We start from the raw sequence: 27,884 nt of genomic DNA, 5'->3' as shown, positions 1-27,884 counted from the left end.
AAGGCTTGCTGCGGAACGGGATTGGACCTCCATTTGGTAAGCTCGCAAAATTCCGGGCCTCGCGACACGGGTCGAAAGCGAGACGGGTCGAAAGCAGGACGGGTCGAAAGCGGGATGGGCTTAACCTGCGGGATTTTGAAGACCCGCAGCCCTAAGTCCATATTTCTGCTTTCGCCTAAAACATTGAGAGAGAGAGAGAAGGTGATTCGACGTTATGTAGCTCCGGTGATGGTGGTTTTAGGGTCGATGATGCTTCTGGTCTCCCAAGCGCCTTCAATCTGCACCGATGGAGCTTCTTCGAGTCATCATAAGAAATTTGAAAACTCACTTTCCACCGAAGAAGAAGATCTAGTTCCCGCCATAAGCTCTTCATAGTTTTGCCTATATGTATTTGTTCACATTATCATACATTTTGGAGTTTTAGGTTTCAATACATCTTTAACTGACTTCTATTATTCTTATTTGCAGAAGATGAATTTGATGGTGAAGAAGAGAAATTTTCATCTTTTTGTCGCTTGTTGGTGATAAAGATGAAGAACAAGAAGTGTGATTGGTGTTTTTTTTTAATCTATTTTTGGGATTCGCATCTTTGATTTGGTGTTGGTTTTATTTAATTTTGGATTCAGAAAACTAAAGCATTTGTTATGAACTTATGAGTTATAATATTTGGATTCAACAACTAAAATATTATTTATTTTAAAAATGTTTGGAGTCTAACAAAAGTAAATAAACTAGTGTTTTGATCCAACTAAAATCTTCAAGTAACAATGGTATTGCCTTATCCAGTTCAATCGTCGACTAAACTCACTTACTGATGCGTCATGAAACTGATAAAGCGTCCTGAATCATGTCTTGAAGCGTTCAGGAGCCATATGTCTGTTTGTAATTTTATGTCTCGCGGACCGATCCGCAAAGACCTACATATTTTGCGGTACGTGTTTGATCAGCATTTTGAGGACCGCAGCCCGTGCGGACCTGACCCGCCGTGACCCGCTCGAAGACGAGCTCGCTGCGGTACGGGACGGGACGAAACGAATCAACCTGTTTGACATTCCTAAGTTTTAGTATAAAAAACATTATCCAGTTATAATCGTACCTCGAAATATGTAGCAAAACCTTATAGTACTATTTTATTCTATTATACGATAAATAAATAAATTATGCGAAAATAGTAGTCATAAATAAACATGCAGAGTTTTGTTGTGCAAAGGCTGTGCATGCAAGGCAAGGCAAGGCTGCTAGGCACGCACATGACTCGCATAGGGAATTGCTCGCAGGTTTTAATGTCGCAAGATGACGGATTCGATCACGTGCATGTACTTACTACTCCTTCACTTCAAGGGTAGTACATTGAAAGAAGGGAGAATTGCCAAGTGTGACTCAAAACTTGGAGTCAAACTCAAAACAATACCCCAATTTGGGTCAAAGGCAAAAGTAACCTAAAAGGCTATTAAAATTACAACTATCCCCTTGTGACCAAACAAAAAAACGGAATTGTTTTTACGTTTCTACCCCTCGCAAGTCGTCTGTTTAGACGACTTGAAAATAAGTCGTCCAGACGACTTAACTGAAAGTCGTCTGGACAGTTAGTCTTAAACATAATTTAAAGATTTTGTAAAAAATATTTTGATAAGTGAAAAATGGGAATTATGTAATTAACATATGTCTTAGGAGGTATAAATTAAGATATAACAAATTTCAATTGTTTTCAGCATAAATGAGTGAAAGTAGTGAGTCATGATATTCTTTAGTTTACGTTTCATCAACATATGTTGTAGTATTGTATGTGTTCTTAGGGTTAGATTTTGGAAAGCATTAAAACCGTTTTTGAAAATTTTTAAAATTACTTATGCGTGTTCATTTCTGTGTATAGTAAACACTATTTAAGTATAATTTGATTTTATAACGTGGTTAGTTAGTTAATCTAGTCATTTTAGTTTAGGGGTTCATTTTAGGGTCTAGGACGACTTAATATTTTGTCGTCTGAAAACAGACGACTAAATATTAAGTCGTCTGTTGTACATTATCAGCCAGAATAAGTCGTCTAAACCGGACCAAACCTTAAAGTTTACCAATGTACTTTTAAAGCTAACCGGATTATTTACCCAATATATAAGGTGATTTTTATTTTTTTGTTTCATTTTTCGCGAAATTCAGAAACCCTAACAGTTCTCTCTCAAAGGCGATTTCGAATTCCCACGATTTCCGAACAAACCATCGTTCTCAACGTCAGCTATCTATCTCACTTCATTCTCACCATTGTCGCCGCAGCTTCTTCTAACCCTAGCGCCGCCGATTCCTCTAAACCCTAGCGCCGCCGATTCCTCTAAACCCTAGCGCCGCCGCTTCCACTATTTCCGAACAAACCGTCGCCCTCGCCACCGTGGTCACCAACGTTCTCACCGCCGCTTCCTCTAAACACTAGCGCCGCCGCTTCTTCTAAACCCTAGCGCCGCCGCTTCTTCTCTGTAAACCTTAGCACCGTTTCTCTGTAAACCCTAACGCCGCTAAGTCATCAATCTCGAGGAAAAGATGAACATAAAACGTTGTCTCTATCAATTTACTCATTCTCACCGTTTCACGTTTATTTTTTCAGATCTATAACCGCAATGACGAGTACTCCAACTCCTTCTGCGACGGGAAGACTTGTAAGTAATTTAAGTTGTCTGGAAAGTCTTCCAACTGGACGACTTAGTAGATGACTTAAATATAAGTCGTCCATTTGGAAGACTTTCCAGACGACTTAAATTTAAGTCGTCTACTAAGTCGTCTGGACTTATATTGTTGTCTTTGATTATTTTGCAGACAAAAAGGATGGATATTCCAGAACTCCCCCGTAGGTTATACACATCAGGGGAAGAGCCAGAAGCCCACAATAGCATTTCGTATCATACGGATAACAGCAAGTTGCATACTGCTCTTAGGAAAGCTCTTACTGATGACGAATTTGAAGAGCTCAAGGAGTCGAGTTTGGGAGTTTTCATCAAGTTCAAGGAGCAGGGATTTGGTTGGGCTTCAAGGCTGGTTCACAACATGCTCAGTTTCAAGCTGGACATTAAGAAGAAGTATGAGATGTGGTCTCTCGTTGGTCCAAAACCTTTGAGGTTTTCACTGTTAGAGTTTGAAAACCTCACTGGTCTAAACTGCGAGTACATCGAGGACCTTGAGACACCAAAATGTGACGTTACCCCAGAGATGGTTTCTTTAAGGTGCTGATGGACTCTTTGTGGAACAAAGAAATTGCTGGCTGTTACACCGTGGATGGGTTTATACAAGTTCTTCAGGTCTGGACGTACACAGCTATGCCGGAATTGGGTGCTAGTATTGGTGGTCCCAGAGCAGACAGTCCGTCTCCACCGATACTGGCTTACAAGGGCAGCAGAGGCCGCAGATCAATGAAAGCTGCTATCTTGAGTCAGGTATTTACTTCAATCCAAAAGACTGCGCAGACGACTTATTATAAGTCGTCTGGAAGGTCGTCCAGCTGGACGACTTATCGGACGACTTATAATAAGTCGTCTGGAAAGTCTTCCCAGCTGGACGACTTATCGGACGACTTATAATAAGTCGTCTGGAAAGTCTTCCATCTGGACGACTTATTAGACGACTTATTATAAGTCGTCTGGAAGGTCTTCCAGCTGGACGACTTAGTAGACGACTTATAATTAAGTCGTCTATTTAGTATTTTTTTTCAAATATCTAACTCGATTCTTCTATTTACTGCAGACCCGCGTGATCAACTTTGTTGAGAAGGACATTAGTGAAATGTGGCCAAAATGGGACTCTGAGGTTGAGGACCTGCCCGCGGAGAACATCATTAAAGTCATGTATGAGCGGAGACCGTGGAAGTGGACCATGGATTGCTGGGAAGTCACTGGTACTAAGGTCAATACAAAACCTAAGGTTGTGACTCCATCGAAGAAGGCCAAAGATATGGTTGTGTTGGAGGAGGAGGAGGAGGAGGAGGAAGACAATCCAAGACCTCGGAAGAAAGCTCGTAAAGAGGCTCCTAAAGTGGCTAGTGAAGAGGCTAGAGAAGAGGCTAGAGGGGTGACCAGAGAGGAGTTGGAAATTATGTTCAAGGGCGTAGCTGACTGCATGAAAAAAGGGTTTAATAAGTGCATGAGGGAGTTTAGGAAGTTGTCCGATAGATTGGAAGCTGTGGAGAAGAAGGTTGGTGTCACCAATCAGGCTACCCCTCCACCTCTAACCAATCAGGCTACCCCTCAAGATAAACAGCCTACCCCTCTTGCCAAAGAAACCGGGGGTAGAAACAAACAGGCTACCCCTCATGCCAATGAAACCGTGGTTAGTAACCAACCTCCTCCTCATCAAACCAAACAGCAGCCTCCTCCTCCTCAAAAGAAACAGCAGCAGCCTCCTCCTCCTCATCAAACCAAACAGCAGCCTCCTCCTCCTCAAAAGAAACAGCAGCAGCCTCCTCCTCCTCAAAAGAAACAGCCTCCTCCTCAAAAGAAACAGCCTCCTCAAATCAAAGAGGTTAGTATCAAATCCAGGGTTAACTAGTTGTCTAGACGACTGTAAAAGTTGTCTGGACGACTAGTTGACCCTGGACGACTTAAACGTAAGTTGTCTGGACGACTAGTTGACCACGGAAGACTTAATTTTAAGTCGTCCAGGGTCAACTAGTCGTCCAGACAACTTTTATTTAAGTCGTCCAGGGTTAACTTGTGTGCAACTTTTATTGCAGAGATGGTTGCCGGAGGATACAGCAACCGAGGCGAACTCGGTAAATAAGATCTTGCCGGAGGATAAAGCAGATGGTGTCACCTCCAAAGAGATTGTTGCTGTCACTTCCACCGATCACCAACCGAGCCTCGCTTCCACCGATCAACAACCGAGCCTCGCTTCCACCGAGCCAAGCGATCCAGTTTCAGAACCGAGCCTGGTTGTATTGGACAAGCGTGCAAAGAGTAAACGAGCGAAGAAACCTGCTCCCACTGTGAGATATCCTTATACGGCAGAGAAAAAAAAAGATAAAGTGGCAGCCTATAATCCATTTCCGCCAGTAAACAAAGATAAGTTGAAGGAACTCGCTGATTGGTTGAAAACTGATCCGTAAGTGATTGCTTTACCCATAATAGCTTGATTTAGTCGTCCAAAACTGATTGCTTTTTTGTTTGCAGTCATTATTTAACTAAGACCGAGGACAAACCACGTACATCACCAACAAGGTGGTACCACTTCCTCCGGACAGCCAGAGGATGGCTGGAAGACTGCGTAAGTCTTCTGCACACGACTTATATTTAAGTCGTCTGGTAACTTCTAACTTGTTATATTTAATATGCAGCATATAGATGCTTGGATTAATGTGCTAAGGCAGAGGTATCAGGAGAACCCACAAGCTTTCAGGAGCGAGCGAATGTGCTTCCTGGATCACAACTTTTCCCAGTCTTGGAGAGAGCAGTATCAGCTCTTCAAAACATCGAAACCTGATTACAAAGGTTTAGGAAGAGTTCTACCTGGTGGGGCGTCGAATTTTTATGACGGATCAATACCTTCATTTTGACAATCAAACAAGAAGTGGGGGGAGGACATTGATGATATCTATGCGCCAGTGAACTTGGACGACAAGCATTGGGTTGCTATTTGGATATCGATCCCTAAGAGGCACATAGTCGTCTGGGACAGCATACCTTCATCTAGTGTACCAGACGCATGGGATGAGATAATGGAGCCTTTTCTCCAGATGGTCCCTTATCTGCTTGTTGAGTGCGCAGCCACCGACGAAATACGGGTCAAATACAGGTTGGAGCCATACACATATGAGAGACCGCTGAAAGGTGTACCCACGGCCAACAATGGTGATTGTGGCGTGTACGCTGTAAAGTACATTGAATGTCATGCTCTTGGGGTCTCCTTTGACCCTAAAGACTTTGCTAGGTGCAACGCGAAGAAAATGAGGGATAATATGGCGGTGGATATATGGAAGGAGCTTGTTGATTAGCATCTGAAAGAAAATGTGGATGGTGATAAGTTCGTGGGCATGTATGATTAGATTTGTGTTTGTATTTGAACTTGTCTTTGTATTTGAACATGATTTTTTAACGAGCGAAGTATTTGTATTTCAGCTTGTCTTTGTATAGATTTGTAAATATATAAGTTGTCTGGAAGAAATAAGTCGTCTGGAAGGTTTTCCAACTGGACGACTTACAAATAAGTCGTCTAGAAGGTTTGGGCGACTTATTATAAGTCGTCTGGAAGGTTTTCCAACTGGACGACTTACAAATAAGTCGTCTAGAAGGTTTGGACGACTTGAAGGGATAGTAGAAGGTAGTCTAAAAATAAAATACACTTGAAGGGATAGTAGAAGGTCGTCTAAAAATAAAATACACTGGACGACTTAGTAGAAGGTCGTCTAAAAATAAAATACACTGGACGACTAAAAATTTAGTCGTCTGGACGGGTAATCAAGACTGAACGACTTAAATTTAGGTCGTCTGGACAACTAGTCAACTGGTTGTGTACATTGTGGTTTCGTATGGCCAGTTTCCTTGCAGTTTGAGCATCTCCGTGCCCTGTGTTTCTTCCTGGGTTTGTGTCCTCTCATCCTAGATAGCTCCAACCAAGATTGCCATCTTGATTTCTTCGGTCTCCCCCGACCACGCTTTAGTTCTGGAGGAAAGCATTCTCGTTCCTCAATATGTTGTGACACGATAGGATATATATTCTCTGAATATCCTGCATACAGATAATTCTTTGAGTACAGTGGACATACAAGTGTGGAGATATGCAAACCAGCATGTATTCCAGCAGCTATAGCATGAGAGCAAGGTATTTTCTCCACTCCATAGACACCACAATCACACTTTGCATGTTCCAAATCAACCACACAGTCCATTTTGCCACCTTTGACAAAGAAATGCCATCCATCAATTGGTTCGACCGTCATCGTACCCGCTATCTCTTCTCGAACAGCAAGCAAGTATTCAACACCCCCGCTATGTTCAGTTGTGAGACTCAAAGCATCTTGTCTCCTTTTCCAATACCATTTTCCTAACTTCTGCCTTATGAACTCCAGCAGGAACGTAATCGGAAATCCTCTTGCTCGCTTCAGTGCGGAATTAATAGATTCAGCAATGTTGCTTGTTTTTATGTTGAACCTGTTCCCCTTACAATAAACCCTTGACCATAGCCTGACGTCGGCTTTCTCCAAATACGTTGCAAGTTCCGGGTTTGCACTCCGTATCTCAGCCATGTACCGGTCAAAATCGTAAACCGTGTGAGCATAAGCAGCCCCTTTCACCAAGTACATGAGATGTTTCCCTTTAAACTTTTTGACAATGTTATCTTGAAGGTGATAATAACATATTCCTCGGGTTGCCCAAGGAAACACCTTATCACACGCACTTTTAATGGCCTTGTGCCGGTCGGAGACTATCACCAGAGGCTTGTCATGAGATATACAACTAGCCAATTTTGTGAAAAACCATTCCCAAGAAGGTATATCTTCCTCATCCACGATCCCAAAAGCCAATGGGAATATCTGAAAATTGCCATCTTGTGCGGCTGCAACTAACATAGTTCCTCCATACTTTCCACTTAGGTGAGTTCCATCCACCACAATGACCCTTCTCTGATACTTAAAACCTTTGATAGAAGCTCCAAAAGAGAGAAATAGATACTTAAATCTTTTCATAGAATCAAGTTCTATCGCCGTGATAGAATCAGGATTTGCAATGGAGATTTGCTCGAGATATGATGCCAGACGCGAATACCCTTCTTCTGCTGATCCTCTCACCAATCTTTGTGCATATAACAGTGCTCTGTATGAAGTGGTGTAATCAAGCGCCATGCCAAACATGTTCCTCATTGCATCAGTGATATGCTGCGGAGTTATCCCATCAATGATTCCAACACGATCAATGAAAAGACTACCTACATACTTCGGAGTACAGTGTCTCCGCTGAGCGATTCGGTCTCCCGCTGAGCATAAATGTTTTTCCACATACTTTGTTACCCAAAACGTGTTTGTCCCATGTTTGACACTCGCTCTGACCTTCCATCCACAATAGCTAACCGGACATGTTGCCACAACGAGAGTTTTCGTTGATTTGTATAATCTGAAAGAAAACTTACCCCTCACTGCTGCCAACCGCAGCTCTGAAAGCAGTGCACCCTTGCTAACAAAACTCTGGTTGACATAGATACTGGTACCATTCGATTTTCCTCCTTCAATAGCATTTGTCTTAGCATATGTCTTTTGAATTTCTTCAAAACAAATATTATAATCATCTTCCTCGTCCTCATCTGGAACCTTTCCATAAAGACTGTAATCCCCACCATTCTGATCCGTTTCACCAACAATAGAATTATCAGCATCCTCCTCCCCATTTTCCTCCTCCCCATCCATCTTCAACAAACTCATTATCACCAACATCTTCAAAACATTCATCAGCTTCATCATCATCACCAACATCTTCTTCCCATTCACCAGCTTCATCATCATCACCAACATCTTCTTCCCATTCACCAGCTTCATCATTATCACCAACATCTTTTTCCCATTCACCAGCTTCATCAATATCCCTTTTCTCTGAAACCGTTTCGACCTTGCTGCGGCTTGATACACAAAGACATACTCTATGGGTTTTGAGTATCTCCAGCAAGTTTCGAACTTGTCTATCACTTGTAACATGAATGGGAAGACTGCCTGGAGCCATCATCATTTCTGCTGGTAATGAGTAGCTAATCTCCACACTCACTGTTCTCATGTCCAGGTTATAATCTTCTTGAGCCATTGCAACAAGTTCAGCATGTGTTGAATCTTCATTCAATAAAAACAATCTTGCTCCTTTGAGATCATCAACCACAAAATCCCAACGGAAATCTCTCAACAACCATTCTCCATACACTGCATGTAACTGAAAAATCATCTGCAAATATTCAAAATAAAACACATTAGTAAACATAGAGAAAATGAAGAAGTTCAATAAACATTGCCGCAGACGACTTAGCACTAAGTCGTCCAGAAGACTTAAAGGTAAGTCGTCTAAAGAGGTCACTTTTGCAATTGAAAATTAAAAGGGACGACTTAATTCTAAGTCGTCCGGCTTTGTTTGTTAAAAAAAAAACTTCAGACGACTTATATATAAGTCGTCTACGAGAAACGGGCTAGTTTTGCATTTGACCGAATCGTGTCAGATCTTTGACTATTTCTGGACGACTTATAATTCAGTCGTCTCTGGGAAAGTTAAAATTTCAATATTTTATGAAAACTTGACGACTTACGTGTAAGTCGTCCTAGGTTAGTTTTGTAATTGAAAAATAAAACTTGAAATTTAACTTTCTCCAGACGACTTAGATGAAAGTCGTCCAGCTAAACGACTTAATTTAAGGTCGTCCGGGATAAGCAAGGTTTGACCAGAAAATTGGGAAAAATTCTGGACGACTTTGCTTTCCCCGGACGACTTTAAATTAAGTCTTCTGGAGGGACGACTTTATATTAAGTCGTCTGGTTAAAGTTAAATTATGAAGTTTTATTTTTCAATTACAAAACTAACCTAGGACGACTTACACGTAAGTCGTCAAGTTTTCATAAAATATTGAAATTTTAACTTTCCCAGAGACGACTGAATTATAAGTCGTCCAGAAATAGTCAAAGATCTGACACGATTCGGTCAAATGCAAAACTAGCCCGTTTCTCGTAGACGACTTATATAGTGTTTTTTTTAACAAACAAAGCTGGACGACTTAATTTAAGTCGTCCGTTTGACCAGAAGACTCATCAGTAAGTCTTCTACATACAGATGACTTACTAGTAAGTCTTCTACGCGAACAGATCTTGAAAAAAAATTCAAATTCGTACCTTAAACTAGGTGAGATGACTTCGTTTGCACACAGGGTCTTCTCCAACCACCCAGAACCTCAAACGAAAGCAACCGTAAGTCAAAACGAAAGAAATATGGCTCTGTCAACCATAGCCCATATTTTGAATCAAAAGCTTGAGTTTTTTGGATGAATATAGAGAGAAAGTGAAAGAAATGTTGTTTTTAGTTCATAACAATTGAAACAGAGAGAGTGTAAAGAGATTTACGTGCATTAAAGGGCATTAAAAGCTCCAAACAGTTCGTACAAGGTTGTTGCCACTATTCATTGCAGTGGCAATATTGTAAATACTTGAAGAAGATGAGGTTGAGACAGTAAAGAAGCCATTTTCGAAAAAAAAAAAAAATGTTAATGGCATTTTCGTAGATAAAATGCAGATGTGGGGTTAAAATCTCAAAAAAAAAAGGAGTCAAAAGAAAAGGTTAGTTTTCTGTTTGACTTTAAGTTTTGAGTCACTTTTGCAAAAAGCCCTTGAAAGAAAGAATCAATCGTAGTATAAATTAACTAATAGTGACATTTTAACATTTTTCACACAAATTTAAAAAGATCTAAATATATTTACATTCTTAATAAATACATATATTTAATTAATAAAGTTTGAGATAAATAATATTATTTATAAAACTAATGCATTTTTAACTGATATTAAGCTTAAACTAAATATAAATTATATTAAAATTACAAATGACATTTTTATTAACAAGAAAAAATGTCAATATGATTTTCTTTTTTAAAAAGAAGAGTATAAAACATCCAAGTGTGTTTTATTTTATTTTTGACAAAGAACATCGAAGTGTACTTTTGTACTCGAATTGATCTCAGATAGATTTCATAAAATAAAAAAAAACTGATTTGTCTGATGTTTATGTTCTGTTACTAATTCAGGGAACAATAATTTAGCCTATAAATCAAACAGTTGGTAAAATATGTTCTGTTTCTTTAACCAAACATATTTTTAAAATGATAAACAGCTTTTAAATTATAAGATCATTTATATATAGTTATTATTTTTTCTCTAACCTCTCTCTACTTTTTCTCTAACCTCTCTCTAAGAACTTTCAAAGAAAACATTCGAGTCGAAATTTGATTTGACTATTTCCTTCACACTAGTTTAAAAGTCGTGTCACTAAAACCAATGTTTTCGCGAAAAGAAGTCACGAACTGACGGTGACACAACGGTGATATTAGTATAAATCACGAAAATACATGTTATAACGTTTAATATAAAAAACATGGTCTAATACTGTAAGACAGCTGAAGTTCCGAGAAGCCAGTTGGATTCGCTCTCTCTTTCTGTTTCTATAAATATCCGCCTACTACCGCATCGGATCAGTGAAGTGTGAATGAAGCCTATAAAAGAAAGCATCACATAACCAAAAAAACATTAGAAAAACAAAAAGAAAGTACAGGTTTCTGGTTTTAATATTGCTGCACGAACATAGAACCTCTTGAAAACACATAGTCAGAGAAACAAGCTGCGGTCGTTTCGTTTAGGTCAAGGGGTCGTTTTAGGCTCTCTTACTCTCCTTTCTCTTTGGAACAAAGGAGAAAATGGGTCAAGCAGAGGAGAAAGAGACTGGGAAGAAGACGGTGAAGAGTTTGAGAAGCGTAAGATCGATATTCATGCACGCTGACTGTGTAGATTGGTTGCTGATGGGATTAGGGTTTATAGGAGCCGTCGGTGATGGCTTCACAACGCCTCTTGTTCTTCTGATCACCAGCAAGCTTATGAACAATCTTGGTGGTTCCTATTTAAACACAGAAACCTTCATGCAAAACATCTCCAAGGTCCTCTCAATTCTCTCTCTTATACTTGATTTTCTAATAAGATCTTATGATAACAAGTTTTTTTGTGGGTTTTTCTAATGCTTGAAATGTCTATAATCCGTTGATATTTTATTTGAGAAAATCAAGAAAATTACAAATTCACGTAGATGAGATATACAGTAGGTTAAACATATAACAACCAGATTGACTCCTCCAAGTCATTTTTAAACAGCTTACGACTTAGACTTCAGTTTATGACACATGCACTTCTAAATTTATTGTATGTGTCTGTATAAGGAAAGATGACTAATGTTTATTCTTTTCTTTTTTTTGTAACCAACAGAACTCTGTAGTTTTGCTTTATGTAGCTTGTGGATCTTGGGTGGTCTGTTTCCTTGGTAAGTGTTTTTAAATAATGTCTCTTTTCCTTTTCAATAGAGTTGACCTAAATTAGATTAACCAATTAGTATTTGAATGATTACCAAAAACACAATACAGAAGGATATTGTTGGACAAGAACAGGGGAGAGGCAAACAGCAAGAATGAGAGAAAAGTATTTAAGAGCAGTATTAAGACAGGATGTGGGGTACTTTGATCTTCATGCCACAAGCACTTCTGATGTTATCACAAGTGTCTCTAGTGACAGCTTCCTCATCCAAGACGTGCTTAGTGAAAAGGTCTCACTTTTCTATCTTTCATTTTAATCATTTTCTATTTTATAAACCGATTTTTTAGAACATCAATATTATTAAGTTTCTCAATGAGTTTATTACTAAAAAAAGAGTAAAAAGAAAGAAAGAAAGCCTATGAAAGACTCTTTAGCATTTTTGTGAGAATTTTTCAAAACACTTGTCAGTATTTTAGTAGCTAATATTTTTTTTACTGTTATAATATATTGTTAGAATCTCTGTGAATCTCCCACCAATTTTATGCTCTTATGATTTCGGTTTGGTGCAGTTACCGAATTTTTTGGTGAGCGCATCAACGTTCATGGGAAGCTACATAGTCGGCTTTATTTTGTTATGGAAACTCGCCTTAGTTGGCTTACCATTCGTTGTCCTATTAGTGATCCCGGGACTTATGTACGGCCAAGCCCTCATAAGTATTTCAACGAAGATACGTGAAGAGTACAATGAAGCTGGCTTTGTAGCTGAGCAGGCCATCTCTTCTGTGCGAACTGTCTATGCGTTTTCAGGGGAGAGGAAGACGATATCAAAGTTTTCAACTGCACTTCAAGGCTCGGTGAAGCTAGGGATTAGACAAGGGCTTGCTAAAGGAATCACCATTGGAAGCAATGGAATCACTTTCGCAATGTGGGGGTTTATGTCTTGGTATGGAAGCCGGATGGTCATGTACCATGGTGCTCAAGGTGGTACGGTGTTTGCAGTTGCCGCCGCTGTTGCCATCGGTGGCGTGTAAGTATATATATAACTAGAAAGTGACACACGTGGGTTGTGCATGAAAAAATGAGATATGCAAAACGATTTTAGCAGCTACACTATAAGAATCATACACCTATACAGTATTATAAAATTATTTGTATCTATATTTTAGCTTTATTACGTATCTTAAAATGTTTTGAACTATTTGTTTAAATATTAATTGTTTTCAGTAACCATTTAACTTTTGTTAGTTTTTTATAGTTAGTTGAATTAGCCAATTACTAATCAGTTAGATGTTCTAATAGTTTTAATGTGTATTTATAAATTATTTTAATCTATATTTTCAACTATTCATGGTAAAAATTATAGTTGCAAAGTATAATGATATTGATCTTACAAAACATTAAAAGAAAATATTTGTTGGTCTTTGTGAAACTGTATCATGTTGTTGATCTTTGGTATCTTTGTTGATATTTCAGATCACTTGGTGGTGGTTTGTCTAATCTAAAGTACTTCTTTGAAGCGGCTTCAGTTGGGGAGCGAATCATAGAAGTGATAAACAAAGTTCCCAAGATTGATTCAGAAAATTCGGAAGGGCAAAAGCTGGAGAACATTATAGGAGAAGTTGAGTTTAAGCATGTAAAGTTTGTGTATCCATCGAGACCTGAAACATCAATCTTTGACGATTTTTGTCTAAGAGTTCCGTCTGGGAAAACTGTGGCTTTGGTTGGAGGAAGCGGGTCGGGAAAATCAACTGTGATATCTCGTTTGCAGAGGTTTTATAACCCGGTGGCCGGAGAGATTCTTATAGATGGTGTATCCATTGATAAGTTGCAAGTGAAGTGGTTAAGGTCGCAAATGGGTTTAGTTAGCCAAGAGCCTGCACTTTTTGCCACGTCCATAAAGGAGAACATATTGTTTGGTAAGGAAGATGCATCCCTTGATGATGTTGTGGAAGCTGCTAAGGCCTCTAATGCTCATAATTTCATTTCTGAGTTACCTAATGGCTATGAAACTCAGGTTTGATTCTTATTTTATATACTTTATTGCATACTTTTGTAGTTTTGTAGGCATGGCAGGTCTTCAGATTATGAGTACTATTAATAATTTAGTATAAATTTTAATAAAGTATTGTTTTTAATAATTTGGAAGTCATATGTTATGTATAATAACTTATAAATTTTAGAGACTGTAGGTTACTGTTTTATTTGGTTATATCCAGGCTAGGACCGGTCCTGGTTATCGGGTGGTTGATAATGTTTTTGTGTAAACAAATAGGTTGGGGAGAGAGGAGTGCAAATGTCAGGAGGACAAAAGCAGAGGATTGCAATTGCACGTGCAATAATCAAATCACCAACAATTCTCCTTCTAGATGAGGCAACAAGCGCATTGGACTCTGAATCAGAAAGAGTAGTCCAAGATGCCTTAGAGAATGCATCAATTGGTCGTACAACTATCCTTATTGCCCACCGTCTCTCCACCATTCGTAATGCTGACATTATCTCTGTGATCCAAAACGGCCATGGTGTTGAGACTGGATCGCACGATGAGCTAATGGAGAACTTAGATGGTCAATATGCTTCACTAGTCCGTTTACAACAGATTGAAAAAAATGACTCAGATGTCAACATGAGTGTCAATGTGCTAATTATGGGTCCAGTCTCGGATCCTAGCAAAGATTTGAGAAGTAGAGCAAGAGTCTCGACTCTTAGCCGGTCAAGCTCTGCTAACTCCATTACAGGTTCAAGTATTGTGAAGAATCTGTCTGAAGATGATAAGCCGCCTTTACCATCGTTTAAGAGACTCTTTGCTATGAATTTACCGGAATGGAAACAGGCGTTATATGGTTGCATAAGTGCAACCTTGTTTGGTGCCATACAGCCGGCGTACGCATATTCTTTGGGGTCAATGGTATCAGTTTATTTCTTGAAGAGCCACGACGAGATCAAGGAGAAAACGATGATCTATGCATTATCTTTTGTGGGCTTAGCCGTGCTTTCTTTACTGATCAATATCAGCCAACACTACAATTTTGCATGCATGGGCGAATATTTGACTAAGCGTATCCGAGAACGTATGCTCTCTAAGGTGCTAACCTTTGAAATCGGTTGGTTCGATCGTGATGAGAACTCAAGCGGTGCCATTTGCACTAGGCTCGTAAAAGATGCTAATGTGGTAAGTACACTAATTTCAAGATCAGTAACGAACAATGTCATAACGTTTCTTGATATTTTTCTAATAACTTTTTTTGTTATAATAGGTGAGATCGTTGGTAGGTGATCGTATGGCGTTATTAATACAAACAATATCAGCTGTAACCATTGCATGCACGATGGGTTTGGTCATTGCTTGGAGGTTAGCCCTAGTGATGATCGCGGTGCAACCGGTGATTATTGTTTGCTTCTACACTCGACTTGTTCTACTCAAGAACATGTCGAAAAAAGCAATCAAGGCTCAGGACGAGAGTAGTAAACTAGCTGCGGAGGCTGTTTCAAACGTCCGAACCATCACAGCCTTTTCATCACAAGAACGTATCATGAAAATGTTAGAAAAGGCCCAACAAAACCCGCGGCGAGAAAGCATACGTCAGTCGTGGTTCGCGGGGATTGGGCTAGCCATGTCGCAAAGCCTCACGTCATGCATGTGGGCTCTGGACTTTTGGTACGGTGGTAGATTGATAGAAGGTGGGTACATCACGGCTAAAGCTTTGTTCGAAACGTTTATGATCTTGGTTAGTACCGGGCGGGTTATTGCCGATGCTGGAAGCATGACAACTGATCTAGCAAAAGGTTCGGACGCGGTCGGGTCGGTTTTCGCTGTGTTGGACCGGTACACATCCATTGATCCAGAAGATCCAGATGGATATGAACCGGAAAGAATAACCGGTCGGGTCGAGTTTCTCAACGTGGGCTTCTCTTATCCGACTAGACGGGATGTAACGATATTCAGCGACTTCTCTATTAATATCGACGCAGCAAAGTCGACTGCGATAGTTGGTCCAAGCGGATCGGGTAAGTCCACGGTAATCGGGTTGATCGAACGGTTTTACGACCCGGTTAACGGGGTTGTGAGAATCGACGGCCGAGATTTAAGAACGTACAATCTGAGATCGCTACGTCAGCACATAGCTTTGGTTAGCCAAGAGCCAACGTTGTTCGCGGGAACGATAAGAGAGAACATTATATACGGAAGAGCGTCGGATAAGATCGACGAAGCAGAGATCATCGAGGCGGCACGAGCAGCGAACGCTCACGATTTCATCACAGCGTTATCGGACGGCTACGACACGTACTGTGGAAACAGAGGATTACAGTTATCCGGTGGTCAGAAACAGAGGATCGCGATTGCTAGAGCGATGTTGAAGAACCCGTCAGTGTTGCTCCTTGATGAAGCCACGAGTGCTTTGGATAGCCAGTCGGAGCGTGTTGTACAAGACGCGCTCGAGCGCGTGATGGTTGGGAGGACGAGCGTTGTTATTGCACATAGGTTGAGTACTATCCACAACTGTGACGCAATAGCTGTTCTAGAGAAAGGGAAACTCGTGGAACATGGGACCCATTCATCCTTGCTGGCAAAAGGGTCCACAGGTGTTTACTTCTCATTGGTTAGTCTCCAGAGAACTTCTTGTTGATAAAAAGCTATAGAAAAAAAATTCAAACATTGAAACAAATGTGTTTAAATTTGGCTTGTATGATAACAACATAAGACCATGATTATTGCATAAGCTATATCGCATAAGCGATCCTTAGGTTTTTTTTCTTTTTTTTTTGTTTTCTTTAAAAAAAAATAAATAAATAAGCCAATCGCAGATCGCCACGTGTCGGTGGAACCTGCAAACAGTGCCAAAACTCCCTAATTACCGATCCTTATTTGGTGATTTCTGGAAGTGGTTTTTAAAATTTTTGTGGGATCCACGCGTCAATGGAACCCACATTTTGTCAAAAAACTCTCTAACGATCTTAGGATGTTGATGCTCTAAGAGTAACTCCAATGGGAGCTCTTAACTAGATTCTCAACTTTAAAATAGATGAATTTTTATATATTTATTATAAATATTTCAAAATCATGAGAACCTTTTTCATAATATTTCATTGAAGAAATGTGGAACAAGAGTTTATATACTACTTGCAACTTTCTTCATATAATTAAGTTGCTCATAATAAAAATAAAAAAGTTGCTCATACGAAAAGCTCTTATGGAACATGGAAAATTATACACCGCAAGTGAGAATAAGAGTGAACACCTCCAGCTGCTTCTTCGCAGGAGCATCATGTTGTACCAACCCCAACAAACAATAAGCAAGGGAATCCCCAAAGTCAAGCAGAGGCTTGTTTTTCTTCAACTGAAAAATGAAGCAGTCTTGAAACTTGGTGACTGCTACTTTCTTTATAAATGTCGTGAGTAGTTGCATCCTGGTCTGGTCAGTTTGATACACTGGAGTGGGAAAGGGAAGCCATGGGTAAGGCTTGATAATGGTAATTGGTAAGCCTTGTCCAGTTGATTATATGTAGGCTCCTCATGACCTACACAAGTCACATAGACGGTATCTTCAATACAATCAACAGTTATAAATTCTTTGGTTCATTTGATTTTTTTTCCAACTTAATTCCATATATTCTTTTTTTTTTGTTAGTAAATAGTTTTTTCTTTATTTTCAATGTAGATACAGAAAGACAATCAGGATTTACGTTTTCTTTGCTCTATAAGTTCTTGATTTTTTTCAAGACGTCTCTTGTAGTCTTGTTTATCTGCCTATTCTCTTTGTTGGATCTTTGTGATTATCACCGAGCAGTCTTAGGCCTCGATTGTTTATGTACTAGCTTTTAAATATTGGTTTAATTTTTTAATTTTTTAATTTTTGTTTATAAAATTTTGATTTTTGATTTGCAATAGATTCATTTTTTCGAAAAACATGAATGGTGATTTTTATTTTTATTTTGTTTTTGTTTTTTGAAGTCTGAATTTTAATTTTTCTTTAGATTTTTGGTTTTTCTAAAATTTGATTGATATTCTATTTTTATCTGTTATTTTGTAAAATTTGAACTTATAAGTTAATTTAAAAAAAAATAAAATTTTTAAATATATAAAAACAATTTTAGTGATTCATACCAATAGATTATTAACAAAACATGTAAAATTTAAATAAAAATAATTTATTTAATTTTACAAGTTTAAAAAATGTTTTTAGTAAAAAGCTCTTTCTCTCATTAAAACTTTTTCTCTCTATACTCTCCCAAATCCCTATCTTTCTTCCGGTGGCCTTCCGCCGCCGAGGCATCTTTTCTCTTCCTCTTTTCTTCTCTTGTTTCTTCGCTAGTCCATCCCAGCCGCTGATATGTCTCTGGCCCTGTTGACGATGAAGCTGAGCAGGAACGAAGGAGTCTCTACCTTGGTGGGTGACCTTCGGTTAAGCTTGGTGGAGTGGTGGTGTCAAGATGAGGTTGGTTCTTCGGTATACTGGCGGTGAAATCGGCTTTTGGGGTTGCAGCGTGGAGTAGATCTAGGTTTTCAATTTTTTAGATATTTTTTTCCTGTGGTGGTGGGAGCGCGTGGTCGTGTGTGTATGACTGCTCTCTCAAGATCCGGTGGCCTGGTGTCTTGCTTCGGGTTGGTGAGGAGTTTTCCGGCGTCGTCGGTGGTTTAGTCTACTCGTCATCGAGTAGCAGGGACCTCCTTCTCTATCCGGTTTTGTCGGGCTTTGGAGTTTCTCCGGAGGCATGACCATGGTTGTGTTTGCTGTTGTGTAATAGCTACTGCCATTGTGTTGTTCGTGTGCTGCTGTCGACCTTGGAGTCGAGGCGGGCCGTCTATGACCTGTTCCTTGGTCTCCTCCGACGGTTGCTCTGGTTTTTCCATCTCTGTCCTCACCGCTTTTGATGTTTGTTCTGCATTCACTTGTTCATTTATGGAGGTTTCTTCCTCTCCGTTACCTCAGAGATGCTCACTGGCTCTCCCACGTTGGCGTATCTTCGACGTTGCTTTTGGAGCTAGGTTCGGTTCTCGGGTTTAGCGTGAGGCGGTGTTTTTCAATCTCATGTGGGTCATGGGAGGGTTGGTTCGTCGAGGGAGCCTCATGTTTGGATATGTCATCCCAACACCATTGTTGGGTCACTTGGTTCGCAATGGTGGTCGTATCCTTGGTCTAAATTGTAGGTTTGGAAGAACAACATCGGAGTTCTCAAATTTCAGTCTTCTATTACTGGTGGTGGTTTGCAGGTTTGAAGTTCGTTGACTTGAGGAGTTCTCAAATTTCAGTCTTCTATTACTGGTGGTGGTTTGCAGGTTTGAAGTTCGTTGACTTGAGGAGTGCAAAGTTGTCCGGCAATGGTATCAATTCTTTGGAGCAGCGTTAGCGGGCAAGCCAATTTCTAATGCAATGTGGTCTCATAGACACAGGGGAAAAGAAAAAAAATTATTTTCGTATTATAACTGTTTCGAGTTTTTTGTTTTTTTATGTAGATTTCAGATTTTTAAAAACTTGAAAGTATTTTATTAAGATAATAAATATATAGATTATTTTAATAATATAAAATAAGTAATCTATAAAAAAATTAAAAGATTAGAGTTTATCTCTGGAAAATAATTTAATTTTTAAAACATATATAAAAGAGAGTTATATTAAATTTCTATTAGTATTAAAAGATCTTAAAAATATTTTGTTAATAGCTGATAAAATAGCAGAATTAAAAAAAAGGAAAATAAATATTGAAAATCCTAACGTTACTTTCTCCCAAAAACCTAACAAATCTGGTTTTTGGTTTTTATGTAGAGAATTGAAAAGGTGTCGAAAAACCAGTTTACCTAGTTTATAGGAAATCTACTTTCCCAAAAATCTAATCATTTACCTTATTTGTTTAATAAGCAGCTCACAAGTGTAGACCCCCTAAATCTGAAGCCCATTGCACATTTGAGATTTAATGATTTATAAGCCCAATTCCGACAATATATATATATACATGATTATAACTTTGTACAACTTAAATAAACTTTATCCATATACACACAAAAAAAACCCTAATCCCATTTGATGGAGAAACCAAACGATAGGGAGATGGATTTGCTCACAGAAGAACAATGGGCGATTATGTTATCGAGATTGCCACCAATCCCTATCCAATTGACAAAGAGACCAAAGATCAGTGGAACGGAATCGCTGCTAGAGGATCTGTATGCTATTATACTACCAAGTTACCACTAACGAGCATAATCGCTTTCAAACTGGTTTGCAAGAAATGGAAATCACTCGTTGAGTCTCCTTTTTGCCGCGATCTTTATCTGTCTATGTACCAAAACTCGTATTGTTCTTCGTGGTCGTTCATGTGTAGAGGTTGCGAGACAGAAACCATGGCTCACTACGGATCCGACAACTGGTGTCTTACCCGTTCTCTCGGTTCTTACATCTCGTCTTTTCTAGCCGAAAAGTTCGAGAACCGAGAAGGTAGAGTCGTGGCTTACACCGATGTTGGATTGATATTGATTTACGTAGTGACGAACCAATCTTTCTACGTGGCTAATCCTGTCTCAAGGCAATGCGTAGAGATCCTGCCTCATAATCATGTAATGGAACGTTTTTGGATATTGGGGATTGTGACTCGAACTGAGGACGAAGTCGTTTTGGGTTACAAAGTTGTTTTGTTAGAGAAGAAGAAGAACTTTACTAGTTTCTTGATATATTCATCTGAGACCGGCTCGTGGAGTCTTGAAACTGTTAGTTTTCCTTTCACTTTCATCGCTCAGGAATTTAACAATCCCATTAGCTTGAACGGAAAGCTTCACTGGCTCGCTCACAATCCGGAGTATAAAGATTTTCTTGTATCCTTCGATTTCTACCCTAGTGGCGACAAGGGTTCTGATCGATGTCGTGTTACACCTTTCCCTGACTTAGACAAAACAACTAAATTCACAAGAGCTTGCACAACTTGTCAAGGGTTTCTCATGTATATTAACATAGTCTCTGTAGCCGAAGTTGATAAGCTGTGTGTATGGAGGCTAAAGAGCGAAGGATGGCAACTAGTATCTGAAATCTCTACTGATATTGTAACGGCTGGTTTTGATTATATTCCGTTGGGGATGAATCCTTTTGATGATAAACTAGTGTACTTTTGGAGGGGAAACATGGAGGGCCAAGATTTGTTGTCTATTAACTTACACATTGAGGAATTTATGGTCCACGAAGAGTTGGAACGTAGCAGCGACGGTCGCGTTCTGAGTTCCGTTGGTGGTCCGAGAGAGATAGATTACATAAAGGAATCATATTATTCCTCGTTCGTTCTCCCGAGGTGGCTGCATCCTTTCCCGAACTAAGTGCGAGTTTAAAAAAAATAAAAAAAATAATAATATATATTATGCAAAACTTAACCTGTTTTTTCTCTTCTTGATAATTACTGTTGTTTCCTTATGCAAGATGAAGAAGTTGTCGGATGGTGTTTGCTGCTATCCATTGTAAAGAAAACTCTTATCAGTGAATCTTATAACTTATTTTGCTGGGAAATTACCCAACTGGGGAAGTTGTATGTTTTAGAGAAAACTTTCATTTGGATCTCTATTTTTAAAGTATCTTTCAAGAGAAGACCTTTAGAAGTAGGATTAATTTGCTGAATAACTATATTGGAAAAAATATTAGTTTTGTAGTAAGAGGATAGAGAGAGGGTGATATGGTTTGTTGGTGAAATATAGTTTTTGTCAGTTATCAAATTTCCCTTAGAAGTATCGTTTAAGATCATCAACGGCATAAACTTCTGGATTCCCCCAACTTTTTGCTCGTTCCTACCAGTGTTCAGCAGTCAATAAAATATGATAAGTTGATGATTTGTTAAAAAGTCAACATAAGATGCCTTTTTACAAAAAAAAAAATCAACATAAGAGAAAGAAAACCTCTGTATCTATATATAGTAAAAAAAACTTGCATAGGTCAACATTTCTCTGATTGAATAAAATAAATAGCAAGAGCATGTGCATTGCTATAACCCCTTAATGGACTCTTAGCTAATATTTTAGTAATTAATTTAGGTTAAGAGTTAATGTTAAGAAACTTTTAATTTTTAGTCTTCCAATGGAAGTTTCTTAACTTAAAGGTTCTTATATTAAAAATGATTAATTTTTTTTTTTGAAACTAAAATTTATTTATAAAATAAAATAAAATAAAACATTACACTTTAAACATAGAATTTAAAATAAAAACATTAAAACAAAGATTACTAAAATAACCGATAATAATTTAAAAGAGGCATTGAAGCTCAGTTGTTGTCTTGATCACCTCAAAATTTAGACCATATATGTTCAACCAAATCAGCTTTAAGTCGTTCATGAATTCGTTTATCACGAATTGTAGTTCGAACATTCATCATATTGCCCATATTTGAAGGGATGTCTGTAGAGTAGGTGAGATTGACTTGTGAACTTCCGTTGCCTTCTCCTTGTTGAAATTCCGAAACATCAAAATGAGTGTTTTGATCTCGTTCGTCTTGTACTATCATATTATGGAGTATGATACATGCTCTCATAATCTTTCCGATCTTGACTTTATCCAAAATACGAGCTGGGTTTTTAATAATGCCAAATCGAGCTTGCAAGACTCCGAAAGCACGCTCGACATCTTTTCGGACAACTTCTTGACGTTGAGCAAAGTTGCTTTGTGCCCTTGTGGAAGCGAAATAGATTGGATAAATGTAGCCCATTTTGGATAAATATCATCGGTCAGATAGTAAGCCAAATCATATTGTCTTCCGTTGACCGAGAAATTCACCTTCGGAGCTTGACCATTTATTATGTCATCAAAAACATGTGAGCGATCAAGAACATTGATATCATTTAAAGTACCTGGAGGTCCAAAAAACGCATGCCATATCCAGAGATCATGTGAAGCAACCGCCTCTAAGACAATTGTGGGTTTTCCATAACCACGAGAATATTGCCCTTTCCAAGCGGTGAGACAATTCTTCCACTCCCAATGCATACAATCGATGCTCCCTATCATCCCGGGAAATCCATGAATGTGTCCAATATAAAGTAGACGTTGAAGATCATCCGGTGTTGGTCTTCTCAGGTACTCATCGCCGAACAAATCTATTATTGCTTCCACAAAATTTTCCACACATAACCGAGCAGTGCTTGCACCGTGCCGGAGGTATTCGTCGACCGCATCAAGCTCATAACCATATGCCAACACACGAATAGCTATAGTACACTTTTGAAGTGTAGAGAGACCAAGCCTTCCGAGACCGTCTTTCTTTTGACGAAAGAATTGAATTTCGTTGGAGAGGCGATCAACAATATGCATGAACAATCGCTTGTTCATTCTAAATCGTCGGCGAAATAGATTTTCAGGATATGTTGGAGTGTCACTGAAATAATCATTCCATAACCGGAGATTGCCTTCTTCACGATTTCGCTCGATAAAAGCTCTCTTTTTTCTTTTGTTTCTTGCATCTTCTTGATCACCATTAGCATTGATCAGATTCTCCATAGTTTGATCAAATTGTTGATAAAAAAATTGATCAAAATATTGATCGAAAGCCTCATCAATAGACTCATCGAAAGTGTTATGAGAGGATGATGCCATAATAAAATGATAAGTTTTGTATATTTTTTCAAAGAGATAAACCGAGGATGGTGAGATTAGGATCGAGATTATGCCATAATAAAATGATAAGTTTTGTATATTTTTCGTTGAAATAGAATGGAGAGGATGGTGAGATTATGATCGATTTGTAGAAAGATATTGAAGAGGATGGTGAGAATGGTGACACTAGATAACAATTTATAAGTGTGTGTGATTCTAATTAGACTAGAAGACTGTCTCTCGTGATAGAACATTACAAAACAATAGTACAAATCTCGTGATACAACATTACAAAACAAGAGTACATCACTCCTCTCTTGTGATAGAAGAAAACAATAGTTCTTCACTCTCTCTCTTGTTATAGAAGAAAACAATAGTACTTCACTCTCTCTCCCTCTCTCGTGATGCAACATACTCACTCTCGTGACCTTTCCACTCACAATCTTCACCACAGACACACACAAGTCTCTGTCCCAAAGTACAGTCTCTCACCTGAAAAAAAAAGAACAACACAACAAGAATCTTAATACCATTTGAAACCATTTGACACGTTCATTACAACAAGACAACATTACATTTCAAACAGAACAAGAACATGTAACAACTTCAAACCACTTGAAACAGAACAACACACAACTAGAACTACATTACCACTTAGACTCAATGAAACAGAAAAACAAACAGACTCAATTCATAACACAAGCAGCCAACAATCCAACAAACAGACTCAAACTTAAATTCAAACAGCCAACAATTCATCTATCAGCCTGGTCTTTAGCGCTTTCTCACGCTCATTCAATGGTCCTTCTTTTGCAAACAGCCTGTCAAGCAGAGCCATCTTGGAGAGCCTTTCTTTAGAGGCTAGATCAGCCTGTTTGATGGTCCACATTGACTCAAAGGCTGACACCCCCTTCTCCTCAACTGCTGACTTCTTACCACGTGCCTTAGCTGCCTTTACACCCGGTGGACGACTGGTGCATTCATCAGCTTCAGTTGCAGCTCCAGCATCGGCCACCTTCCTCTTCCTATAGATTCCCTACAGTTTTGAGCTTGAAAGATCGCACCATTTCTGATCGTTTTGGAGCTCCATCCACGCATGCTCGAGATTGAACTTCTTTTGATGGTTGTTGTAGAAGATCTCATGCGCTTTTTTTAGGACATCAGTTTCATTTTGTCCGCTGGTCTTCTCCCTTGTTGCAGCTTCAAACGAGCCACATAACTTGCACACGAGGTCATTGATCTTCTGCCACCGCTGCTTACAGTGCGTCGACTCTCTCGGTTTGGACCCTTCAGCTTTCTGGCTTGCCCCAAAGTAGGCTGCAATTCTTTTCCAAAATGCGCCTGATCTTTGCTCATTACCCACGACTGGGTCTTTGCTCGTGTTGAGCCAGGCACTGATGAGCAAAATGTCATCTGCAGGCATCCATGCCCTCCGTTCTTTACCCTCTACAACACTCACTGAACCGACAGAATGTGGAGTTCCATATACAGGAACTTCAGATGAACCAAATATAGTTTGTTGACTTTGGAGAAGATCAACAAATTTTGGTCCACTCGTAAATGGATTAAATTCCATTTTTGATTGTGTGAAAGACAAGAGAAATATAAGAACAAGAGCAAGGAAGGTGTTATAGATGGAAGAGAAGATCACAGAGTTGTTAATGAATAAGAAGAAAACAGAAGTAATGCGTTTAATAGAGGAAAACAGAAGCAATGCATTTAAGAGAGGATTTGACTTATTTCTATACACATTCATCACAACCCATAGACTTGACACAAAGCTAACACATTTACCACCCTAAACCATAACTTCTATTTATTACTAAGACTACCGTAATCTATCCCTAACCAACACATTTATTACACAAGCTTCAGTCAAATATCTTACCAACATAACAAAGAAACTGGAAAAGATCCTGCAATATACTAGTATCCCTCAGCCATCACTAAACTCCAACCATAAGTTCTATTTATTACTTACACAACCATACTCTAACCTAAACATTTATTACACCATCGACTTCAATTCAAACTACAACTAAAAGACTAAAATCAATCTAGCGGATCAAAGAAGGAAACTTTCGATTTACCTTTATCTCCTCGCTGTACAGAACGTGAGCATAGCAACTACTCCTCTCCTTGGAACCATTGATCCTTGCACAATTCCGTAAACAATGTCAGTAAATAAACGCAGTCCATGTTAAGAATTGAAGTCAAAACGGTCCCAGACAAAATTCTCAACCTTTGAATCGAGCTTAAAAAATTTCGAACCATAACATAAAGTTCGAACCTTTGATTTAACATTGAAGTTCCTTCTGAAAAAAGAAAGAATCTCTCCAGTAACTTGCTTCGGTTCCTTCTTTGATTTTTTTGAGAGAAGAACCCACAGTATCTCCTAAATATATTAATTGAGTCAAACAATCGACAAAAACAAGAACGACCAAAATCAAAGACATGCAAAGACACTGAAATAAAAAAAAATAATCTAAAATTGAGTTTACCTTTCGATTGCAATCACCAGCAACTGGAGATTTTCATCCTCGGGTAGATCCACGGATTTTATCCGTCGAGGATAGCCGCCGTGATTCTTTGACCTTAGCCACCGAGATTCGTCGAGAGGAGCCAGTGAGAATCGATGAGGAGATCCACCGGATTCCGTCGAGGAGAGTAACCGATATTTTTCGTCGATCAGAACCAACGACGCTCTAACATCGATCAGAACCACCGCCGAGATTCATCCTCCATCTCACCTCCTCTCTCTTTCGTCGAAGAGAGAAAGAACAAAGACACAAAAATGGTTCGGTTTTTGTTTTCTCTCAAGACAGACGGCGTATCACGTCTCGCCACGCGTCACAAAGACCCGGTGCTTCCTGCGTTTAATTAAGACTCAGCTCTTAACTAAATCCCTTTTTTCTATTTAATTTAATTGCTTATTAGGCTAAGAATTAGTGTTAAGATCCTGCAATGCACATGCTCTTGGAGACAAAGTTTCATATTGAAAGTTGAAAAACTCATATCTAGTACTAATAAGTTGAAAAGTCTTCGCCAGTTAGTTTTTCATTACTTTTTAGTTGGAAATTCATAAACGTACATGTCTTCTTTTGACTTTTTTTTATTCTCTCTATTTCAGATCCAAAGTTTGGTTGGGATTTTGGATTTAAAGAATTTGCACGCCCAGCTATTATAGCTGAAGTTATCTCTGCACTCAAAGTAATGGAACCAATCTTTTTTCTTGCCTTCTCCATGTTTGGTTTTGTTCTCCAGCTCGGTTCTCTTGTTACCGAGAAAGAGCTAAAACTTCGTCAGGCAATGACAATGATGGGAGTTTTTGATACAGCTTATTGGTTATCATGGCTCACATGGGAAGGACTCCTTACATTTGTCTCCTCACTCTTCTTAGTCCTCTTTGGAATGATGTTCCAATTCGATTTTTTCTTGAAAAACAGTTTCTTCGTTGTCTTCCTACTTTTCTTGTTTTTTCAGTTTAATATGGTAAAATTAAAGATCCCCATCATTTTTAATTATTTTCCATTGATTTTTGCTGGGTTATCACTTAAAACTTATCTATCCTTTGTGTTACTAGATTAGCCTAGCGTTCGTGCTATCATCTTTCATTAGCAAATCATCTTCAGCTACAACTGTTGGTTTCCTTGTGTTTCTCATTGGCTTTATCACACAGGTTTGATTCTCTTGGCTTTAACCTTAGCTCCTCAAATCGTGACGACTTCTTCTTACTAGTTACAATTTCTAAATACTCAGATTGTATCAGCTACTGGATTCCCTTACTCTAACGCTTATCCTGCTTCTCGCCGCGCGATTTGGTCACTCTTCCCACCCAACACTTTTTCTGCGGGCCTTAAGCTTCTTCTTGATGCAACTTCAACTCCAGCAAGTTCTGGAATTAGCTGGAGTGAAAGAGCTGTATGCGAAGGAGGCATGTCAACTTGTGTACTTTCAATTGTATGTGGACGGACATTCATAAAACATGTTTCATTAATTAATCAAATACTTTCTTAGCTTTTTTTTTCTCAAACCACTACTTGAACATCTTTTTGTAGGATATTATCTACCAGTGGCAAGTCGGGACATTCCTTTTCTGGTTTGTTCTCGCCATCTACTTTGACAATATCATTCCCAACGCATCCGGTGTAAAAAAACCCATCTTCTATTATTTAACACCTGGTTACTGGACTGGTAAAGGAGGCAATAAAGTGGAAGGTATTGTCTCCTCATAGTTCTCCTGATCAGTAGTCTTTTATTTGTTGGAAAATATAAACCCAAATCATGTTCCTTTATACACGGATAGTTTCCGTCGGAATTTTCTC

At 38.9% G+C, this 27,884-nt stretch overlaps 2 protein-coding genes and 1 pseudogene across 2 annotated transcripts; 2 read left to right on the top strand and 1 right to left on the bottom strand.

Annotated features, from left to right (window-relative positions):
• The first annotated feature begins 11,092 nt into the window (after window positions 1-11,092).
• On the top strand, window positions 11,093-16,751 carry LOC106401627 (ABC transporter B family member 15-like). Its single transcript, XM_048746986.1, has 7 exons — window positions 11,093-11,637; window positions 11,960-12,014; window positions 12,115-12,293; window positions 12,574-13,031; window positions 13,478-14,018; window positions 14,277-15,173; window positions 15,259-16,751. Exons 1-7 carry the CDS (start codon window positions 11,401-11,403, stop codon window positions 16,627-16,629), a joined length of 3,738 nt encoding a protein of 1,245 aa, XP_048602943.1. The 5' UTR covers window positions 11,093-11,400; the 3' UTR covers window positions 16,630-16,751.
• Window positions 16,752-19,720: 2,969 nt separating this feature from the next.
• Window positions 19,721-21,314, top strand: LOC106424581 (annotated as a pseudogene).
• Window positions 21,315-23,940: 2,626 nt separating this feature from the next.
• LOC106407775 lies at window positions 23,941-25,135 on the bottom strand. Its single transcript, XM_048749215.1, has 3 exons — window positions 24,719-25,135; window positions 24,305-24,595; window positions 23,941-24,051 (listed from the first exon to the last, which is right to left on the bottom strand). The coding sequence occupies exons 1-3, from the start codon at window positions 25,133-25,135 to the stop codon at window positions 23,941-23,943; spliced, it is 819 nt and encodes a 272-aa protein (XP_048605172.1).
• Between the last annotated feature and the right edge of the window lie 2,749 nt (window positions 25,136-27,884).

The sequence above is a fragment of the Brassica napus genome, chromosome C2 (assembly GCF_020379485.1).
Source record: "Brassica napus cultivar Da-Ae chromosome C2, Da-Ae, whole genome shotgun sequence".
Taxonomy (NCBI): domain Eukaryota; kingdom Viridiplantae; phylum Streptophyta; class Magnoliopsida; order Brassicales; family Brassicaceae; genus Brassica; species Brassica napus.
This window is presented reverse-complemented; position numbering and strand designations above follow the sequence as displayed.